The sequence below is a fragment of the Ailuropoda melanoleuca genome, chromosome 12 (genome assembly GCF_002007445.2).
Source record: "Ailuropoda melanoleuca isolate Jingjing chromosome 12, ASM200744v2, whole genome shotgun sequence".
In the NCBI taxonomy this organism is placed as follows: domain Eukaryota; kingdom Metazoa; phylum Chordata; class Mammalia; order Carnivora; family Ursidae; genus Ailuropoda; species Ailuropoda melanoleuca.
The window spans coordinates 36214313-36223569 of record NC_048229.1 but is presented as its reverse complement, the minus strand read 5'-3'; the positions used below and the strand labels follow the sequence as shown (position 1 = coordinate 36223569).

The following is a 9257-nucleotide window of genomic DNA, read 5'->3' as shown; positions in this document are numbered from 1 at the left end:
TGGCAGGGGTGGGGCCGGGGGCGGGGGTGGTGCTGGGGGCCGAGGCCCAGGGGTGGGCCGTGGGCAGAGGGGGGGCCCAGTACTGAGGTCATTGCGGGTGCCCAGCAGCACGATGATGGCATCCTGCCCAGCTACGGTCTTGTCTACATCGGCCGCCTGCAGAACGTCACCCACCACCACGTGGGCCGGCTGGGGCCCCTCTGGGGGCAGCCTGGAGGCGTCTCGCACCAGCACTGTCACCTCATAACCTGTGGGCAAAGAAGGGCAGAAAGGCACATCAGTGGGCTTGTGGGCTGGCACCCCAGGCTCCAGGGGCTGGGTCCTAGAGGGTGCCACGAATCCACCCCCCAGGTCCCCTGTGATGGGGCAATACCTTCATTCCAGTTTATAAACAACCTGCCTCCAAGGGCCTCCCCCAGCACTCCCCAGACTTCTCCACTCTCCAGCAACTAAAGGGTTAAAGCCTGACATCACACTGTCTATACCCCCTATCCATGGTCCTAGAGGAAAGTGAGGTACAGAGCAAACCATGAGTTGCCCAAAGGTTGCCCAAAGGTTGCCCAATGCTAGGATTGGTCGCCCAGGCTTACTTCTGAAGGACTGGGCCTGGTCTAAGTGGTCATTAACGATTTTGAACATCACCTTGGTATGTCCCCTCCCACAGAATTTTGAGTGACTCTGTGTCCCCACAGATACATGCCCATTTTAAAGTTCACAACCAATATATTTCTTCCTTTGTTCTAAACAATGGCAAAGGATGTTACTATTTGGGTGTATGGAAATGATGACATAAAAAAAGTATTAACTGTGGTCTCCATTAGGGACTAAATGTTTATGCCCCCCACCCCCCACCAAATTCATATTCTAAAACCCTAACCTCCAATACAACGGGTATTTGGAGATGGGGACTTTGGGAGGTAATGAGGTTTTGATGAGGTGATGATGGTGGGGGCCCCATGATGGGATTAGTGTCCTTATAAGAAGAGGAAGAGAGGCGCCTGGGTGTCTTGGTCAGTTAAGCATCTGACTCTTAATTTCGGCTCAGGTCATGATCTCTGGGTTATGGGATCGAGCCCTGCATTGGGCTCCACACTCATCGTGGATTCTGCTTGAGACTCTCTCTCTCTGCCCCTCCCCTTCCCCCTCTCTCTCACTCTCTCTCTCAAATAAATAAATAAAATCTTAAAAAAAAAAAAAAGAGGAAGAGAGACCAGTGCTCTCTCTTCACCAGGTGAGAGCACAGCAAGAACACAGCTGTCTGCAATCCAGGAAGAGGGTCCTCACCAGAAGCCAAATCTATTGATCTCTTGGACTTCTCAGTCTCCAGAACTATGAGAAATAAACATCCATTGTTTTAGCCAGCAGTCTATAGTATTTTGTTATAGCAACCCGAGCTGACTACGACAGCCTCTAAGTATCATTCTTGTGGTAAGTGATCCAGAGCTCCTTCGAGGAAGGGCTGATTGCAGGCCTGGGGCAGGGAAAGGACAAGACCAGTGTGGAATATCTTGTACTGTCAGCTACTAAGGCAGTGCCTAACGAATGAGGCGCCATATTGAAAGGACACAGAAGCCACTCGAAGGGATTCTCACTAGAAAAATCAGGGACAATATGATTTGTCCAAAAGAATACTGATGACGAAGAATTGAAACACATGAAATACTTAAAAATCTGTGAGTTCATAATGATACTAACAAAGAAACCTCATGGGCATCACGGACAGCTTTGGGAGGAGTAATTCCTTATTCGGAAAATGAGAAGAGGAAAAACAACAAAATTATTCCAGTTCTGTCATCATGTATTTCAAAAACAAATGACGGGAGAGGATCGCACGTGGGAGAGCAGAGCCCCCCCCCCCCCCCCCCCCGCCCCCCGCGGCCANGCTGGACAGCTGGGACAAGGACAGGTACCCCAAGTCCCGGCATTGCATGCTGGTGCCTCACCACAGACCTCACTGCCCAACCCCATAGCCTATTTGAGGAAGGCCTTTGACCTCCCTGCAGACCTGCTTGTAACCCTAGTGAGAGTTTATAGAGCAGCGGGATGCAAAGAACAGGTGTTACTACGACTACTGAGAAGTCCACCATGTGTCAGACATCACTGGATGCTGGGGAGAGGATGTTTTGTGCATGTTTGAAACAGAAATGCAACGGAGGGGTGCCTGGGTGGCTCAGTTGGTTAAGCGTCTGCCTTCAGCTCAGGTCATAATTCCAGGGTCCTGGGATCAAGCCCTATGTCAGGCTCCCTGCTCAGCAGGGAGTTTGCTTCTCCCTCTACCTCTGCCTGCTGCTCCCCTGCTTGTGTTCTCTCTCTCTCTCTCTGACAAATAAATAAATAAATAAAATCTTTTAAAAAAGAAGGAAAAAATAAAGAAAATCTTAAAAAATAATAAAAAGAAAAAAACCTGAAATGTTAAAAAAAATAAAAAATAATAAATAACAGATGGCAGGAGATTTGAACATTCTGGGGCAATGATGATGATAAGAAGGATAATATTTATACAACACTTTATGTATATTAACTCATTTAATGCTCAAAGTAACCCTGGGTTTGAATTGCAGCCCCACCACTACCTGTATGACAATGGGCAAGTCACTTAGCCTCTCTTGGCCTAAGGGCCTTCATTTATAAAACTACACTAATAATAGTCTCTACCTTAAAGGGTTAATGTAGATTTAAATAACGTATCTAAAGGTTTAATGTGGTCAGTTGATTTTTAGCAAGTGTACCAGGACAATTCAATAGGGGGAAAGAATGGTCTTTTCAACAAATGGTGCTGGGGCAACTGGATATCCACCTGTAAAGAGAATGAAGTCAGATCCCTACCTCACACCATATATGAAAATTAACTCAAAATGATCAAAGACCTGAATGTAAGAGCTAAAACTATAAAAAATCTTAGAAAAAAACATAGGTATAAGTCTTTGTGACTTTGGATTAGGCAACCGTTTCCTAGCTATGACATGAAAAACACAAGCAACAAAAGAAAACATAGACACACTGACATCATCAAAATTAAAAACGTGTGATTCAAGGACACCATCAAGAAAGTGAAAAGATAATTCATAGAATGGGAAGAAACTTTAGCCAGTCATACATCTGATAAGGTACTTGTATTTAGTATACGAGAAGAACTCCTACAACTCAGAAATAAAAAGATAAATAACCCAATTAAAAATTGGGCAAAATATCTGAATAGAGACTTCTCCAAGAAAGATAACACAAATGGCCAATCAAATACGCGGAAAGATACTCAACACCATTGGTCATCGGGAAAATGTAAATCAAAACCACAATATACAACTTAACACCCACTAGAATGGGTGATAAAAAAGACAGACCTTAAATGTTGGTGCACATGCAGGCATTGAAACCCTCATACACTACTAATGGGTGTGTTGAATGATGCAGCCGCTTTGGAAAACAGTCTGGTAGTTCCTCAAAAGGATAAACATGGAGTTACCATATGACTCAGGCTTTCCACTCCTACCTATATGCCCAAGAGAAATTAAGACACAAAAACTTGTACATGAAAGTCCACAGAGGCATATTCATAATAGCCCCAAATGAAAACAACCCAATGCCCATCAACTGCATGGATAAATAAAATGTGGTCTATCCAATGTACATAACAGTATCCAGCAACAGAAAGAAAGGACATACTGATACCTGCTACCACATAGATACACCTTGAAAAAATGTTTTTGCTAAGTGAAAGAAACCACGCACAAAGAACCATGTAGCGTAGGATTCCATTTATATGAAATGTCCAGAACAGGTAAATCTGTACAAACAGAAAGTAGATGAGTAGTTGCCCACAGCTGGGGGAAGGGTTGAGAAGAAAAATGGGGGGGTGACTCCTAGGGATTTCTTTTGGGGGTGATGAAAATGTTCTAAATTAATTGGGATGATGTCTGCACAACTCTGCGATTAAGCCGAAAAGCACTAAGTTGTATACTTTAAGTGGGTGAATTATATGGGATGTGAATGAAATCTTAACAAAACAAAGCTGTTATAAAAAGTATAAAACTAAGACAAACAAATGAAGTTTAGGGGACTGCCTGGCACAGGAACGAATGATATATGGGTGTTGGCTGTTATTATGCTCTTTTTTTTTAATAAATGCATTTCTTTTTTTTTTTTTAAGATTTTATTTATTTATTTGACAGAGATAGAGACAGCCAGCGAGACAGGGAACACAAGCAGGGGGGAGTGGGAGAGGAAGAAGCAGGCTCATCAGAGGAGCCTGATGCGGGGCCCGATCCCATAACGCCGGGATCACGCCCTGAGCTGAAGGCAGACGCTTAACCGCTGTGCCACCCAGGCGCCCCTGTTATTATGCTTTTTAATCATCTCAGAATGTTATTTCTTGGGGGCTTGGGTGGCTCAGTCAATTAAGAGTCTGCCTTCAGCTCAGGTCATGATCTCAGGGTCCTGGGATTGAGCCCTGCATCGGGCTCCCTGCTCAGCGGGGTGCCTGATTCTCCCTCTCCTTCTGCTGCTCCCTCTGCTTGTGCTTGCTCGCTCTCTCTCTCTGTGTCAAAGAAATAAATAAAATCTTAAAACAAACAAACAAACAAAAAAAAACTGTCTTTAAAAAACAAACAAAAAGAATGTTATTTCCTGTCCTGGTCTAGGCCTCCCTGGACTCCTGGCCCCTGTCTCACCCCCTCCCACCCATATTCCACATGGCAGCCTGACAGAGCTTTCCACAGTTATACTGGAGTGCCCTCCTGCTCATATCCCTGCCAGGACTCCCCTCCCCTCAGTGCGTTGAGATAAAGCCTATGCTCCTCACGACAGCCTTCCAGGCTGTGCTACAGCCACTTGCCCTCTTCACCCACTGCACCTCTTTCAGTTCCTCAAATACATCATGTCGTTTCCTGCCTCCTGGCCTTTGCACGTGCTGTCCCCTCTGCCAGGAGCACCCTTTATCCTTTCCCCAGGCCCCTAGCCACTTGGGTGTCCTCTGTCACGGTCCTACTTAATGCTGCCCTGGTTAAATCAACGGCCCTGCAGGTCTGGGGACATTGTCATATTTGCCACCATCTCCCTGACGTTTTATAAATACCAATGCACAGCTTTTACTGCCCCAGGGACCTGGGTTCCAGCTCTGCCACTTACTGGTCGAGGAACCACAGGAAACACCTTCCCTGACTGGACCCCAGTTTCCTCTCTAGCATGAAAACGATAAATCCCAGTGTCCCCATCCTTTGTGACTACCTTTGGTAAGGGAATGACACAAAACCTGTGTTGTACTCACACACATCAGGGAGCAACGATGGCTTCCAGGGTGCCAATGTGGGTATTGTTTAACTACCAATGGTTAAAACAGACCCCAGTAAATTCTGGGTGTTCCTGCGAAAGAAAATGTTCTGGAGAGTGAGAGCTTTGACACAGGCTCAGTGCAAGGGTGCCCATTAGTGTTCCATTTTTGCTGATTAGTGACATTTATTGAGAACTTCTTATAGGCCAAGTGTTGTGCTAAGCTCTTTCTACAGATGAATGGTATTTTTTTCCAAAAATTTTTTTGACGCAACCCACATTTAAATGTAAATTTTAATAGGCACATGTGACTAGCGGCTACCATACCAAACAGTAGTGTTTTAGAATTCACAGATTTCTACCCTTTGGAAAAAACAGCGTTTGTAAGGTACTTCCAATTTTTTTTTTTTTTACAAATCTCTTACTTTATATTTTTCTGTTAATTTTTTATTTTTAAAGAAATTCAGACTTCTAGGAAAGCTGCAAGACCTCAATTCTCATGCTTGCTTTTTGCTTTATCTTTCTGGGTGTGTGTAATACATAGCATACATAATTGTGTATGTGGGTATATAAATACATTCATACATAAACACATATATAATGTTTTTTCCTATTTGAGAGTAAGTTGCAGAGATCATGCCCCTTTCAAGCTTTTTTGATCTCAACCCTCAATACAAAATGGATTTCAAAGCCTAACCCAGTATATACAAATCCATGCATATATAACTTTAAGAAGGTTCATAAAACCAATATTCAACATGCGATACACTGACTCCTTTATGAACAACTAAGTATATTTCAGAACTCATGATGACCCACAGTTTGAAAAGCAACCAGATTGCAACAACCCTAAAAGGTATTATTATCTGCCCATTTTGAAGATGGAGAAATTGAGGCAATTTTCGGCAACTAAGCCAGGTTCACATGGCTATGAGTTCACTCAGCCTAAAGAAGGCTTATTGAGCACCAAGTATATACTGGACACGGTTCTGCGCATTTCCCATATATTAGCTCATTTAATCATTGCAAGCACCCTGGAGCAAGCGTTACTAGTTTTATTCCCACTTTCCAGCTATCTAGGCACACAGATGACAAGGCATTTGACTATACAGGTGGTAAGTGGCAGAGCTGGGATTCGAATGCGGGCAGGCTGGCATCAGCCTATAGAATCATCGATGTAAATAAAACCCCAGCTCAATCAAGCTCTTCTTTTTCTGTTGGGGACAGTGAGGTTCAGAGGGTCGCTGTGTCTCTGAAGACACTTGTCAGGGCCACAGTGAGAAGGCAGGGCCTCCCCTAGGCCTCAGCTCTCAAATCCCTGGGGTGCAGTCCCAATTGTGACCAAGAGGGTGGACAAGCCCAATTCAGTGGAATTCAGGATTAAGGGTAAGGTAGTCACATGGGAATTGAGAGCCTTATGGTGACTCAGCACCTCTCAACTTCTCCCTCTTACTTCCTTCCCCAGAAATGCTTATCTGCAAATTTCTTTCCCCCTCCCCACAAATCAAGATCCTCACTAGGTCTTCTTGGAGAAGCAGTGGTGAGCCGTGGGCCTGATGAGAACGGTCAGGCAAAGTCCTCCAAGGGTGGGCTGGGTTACATATGAGATATCAGAGAGTGGGATCCTAGCAGCCTCCATCCCTTTGGGGCACCCAGATAGTCAATATCTTCAGAGTCACTGAGGCCAGCAAGGGTGGGGCCCTATATCTGGAAGTCCCAGGCTCCGCTGGGGGTTGGTGAAGTCTGGATGGTGGAGGCAGGGAGGCTGCTTATCCCCTTTCTTGAGGCAATTGCAAATTTCCAGCTCTCACCCACTTTCCCACGACCAGTGCCCAAGTCTTCACCTATGTCTCCGCTATCCTCCTTCCATCAGGTGCTCACAGCAACCGGCCCCCCAGCCTTCTCAACTTCCAGCCTTGGTGCCCAGGCCAGAAGCCAGTGGACTTTTGGCAGTTAAGGGCACAGGCTGGGTTCAAATCCCAGCGCCACCACTTTCAGCTGTCTGATATTGGGCAAGTCACTCTCTGGGCCTCAGTTTTCTCTTCTGTCAAATGAGGTGATACTCGTTCTCACCGCACATGAGGGCTGTGAGGATTTAACACTGGTGAAGAGCTGTAGGTGCTGGGAGGCAAGCCTCGGCCTGGCTAAGTAAGCCTTCGCTGGGTGAGCTAACAACCACCACAACTACAATAACAACGTTTCGTAAGAGCACTGTATTTAAACCTGTCACTGGAGTCCCCCTTACCTCCCAGGGCCAATTCCCAGTCCTTGGACTCACATAAAATTGGATCTCACAGCGTCCCCCCTTCCGTCCCCGTCGCCACTAGGTCACAAAGCAAAGCACTGATGGCCCAACCAGCTTCACCCGAGTCCCAGGAACCCCTTCTAATGCGTTGCAAGTGCACCCCGAGACGTCCCCCGCCCACCCCAGCTCATGCCTGCTTGCACCGCCTGCGCCAGGGTGGTGAGCCCGGTCCTGCCCGTGGCGCCGAAGATGGCAATCTTCTTGACGGCCATTCTGCGGAGTAGTGGGTGTGCGAGGCCACGGAGTTGCACGACGCGCGGGAACAGACTGGCTGCTGGGCCGCCCGTTCTGTCCTTCTCTGGAGGGAGGGACGGGGCGGGGCAGGAACAGAAGGCCACGCCTCAGCCTGCCTCTGGGCCAAACCGGCCACGCCTCTAGCTAGGACGAACGAGGTGGGCGGGACAGTAGGCGGCAAACCTCTGCAGGCCGCCCAGCACCGCCCCCTCCGCCTGCCACTTAGACTGGGAGGCGTGGCCCTACCTTGCCAACTGGGAGGAGCGTGGGTGGACCTGGTGCCCCGCCTCTGAGCCCTAGCCGGGGCGGGGCGAAAGTCGGGCCACGCCCACCGGCCTCTCCTAGCTCACCCACCCCCCCAGGGCCTGACGCTGACCTGGGATTCACATTGTGCCCCAAGGATTTCTGGAAGCTGAAAGGGAAGAAAGTGAGGGAGGGTGTGACACTGTAACTGTGTGTGTATGTGCCCGTGTGACTCTGTGGGATTGTGTGAGTAACCCCAAGGGAGGGCAAGATTGTGGATGACACCATGTGCCCTCCTCAGTGTGTAGCACTATGTTACAGTATGAGACTGCGTGTTACACCACGTGTGGCAAGCACCGATGCTGTTCTTTTGTGACTTTGTGGTCCCACTGTGGATGACACTGTGTCCTCCTGTGATGTTGAACGCATCCATGAAGCTGGGGGATATGTTGTGGGACATGTGTGAGATGTGTTTTATGGGAGTGTGTGACTGTTAGACAGTGACAGTGCATGACACCCCCCGTGTCATGTAAGGATGGGTGACTGTGACCCTATTTGAGTGTGTGGCTGTGGGTGTTAACTGTTGTGATGCTATTTGTGACCTCTTGTGACTGTATGACGTATGAGTGTGTGACAGTGCAGGGTGTGTGACATGTGAGGGTGTGACTGGCGTGACAAGTTTGAGTGTGTAAAAAGTGTGTGACACTGTGTGACTGCGAAGCTGTGTGTGACCTGTGAGTATATGACACTCCTTGTGACCCCATGGGAGTGTGCGACAGTGTATGACATATGCGTGCTTGTGTGTGACACAGCGTGGGTGGGAGTGGCACTATTCGAGTGTGTCACTACGTGTGATGCTGTCAGGCACTGTGCCAGTGTGGGACCTCATGTGAGCGTGTGACTGCGTCTGAGTTTGAGTGTTTGACTCTTCGTGACCCCGTGGGGGGGTGATACTGTGTGAGTGTGTAGCTGTGGGTAATGTTTGCGACGCTGTATGTGACCTTGTGTGTGTGTGCAGGTGTCGGAGTGTGTGACCCCGTGAGGGTGCGTGGCTGTGTGTGACGCTACCTCTGGCCCCGCGAGTGCTGTGGCTCGGTGTGTGACCTCGCGTGGGCCAGCGCTGCAGGCGGCCGAGGCGGCTGGGGACCGCGGGCGGGAGGGGGTCCCGGGGGCGCGCCGAGCGCGGCGGCCGCGCGGAGCGGGGGAGGCG

The 9257-nt window shown here is 48.1% G+C and overlaps 1 protein-coding gene across 1 annotated transcript in view; it reads right to left on the bottom strand.

Moving 5' to 3' along the window:
- BLVRB (biliverdin reductase B) overlaps nt 1–7874 on the bottom strand; it is a 12897-nt gene extending 5023 nt beyond the window's left edge. Inside the window, exons 1-2 of the mRNA XM_002923698.4 lie at nt 7704–7874; nt 84–248 (exon numbers count right to left, since the gene is read on the bottom strand). Of these exons, the coding sequence (XP_002923744.1) occupies nt 84–248; nt 7704–7782 (244 nt within the window). The 5' untranslated portion in view covers nt 7783–7874. The remainder of the gene's footprint in view (nt 1–83; nt 249–7703) is intronic.
- Between the last annotated feature and the right edge of the window lie 1383 nt (nt 7875–9257).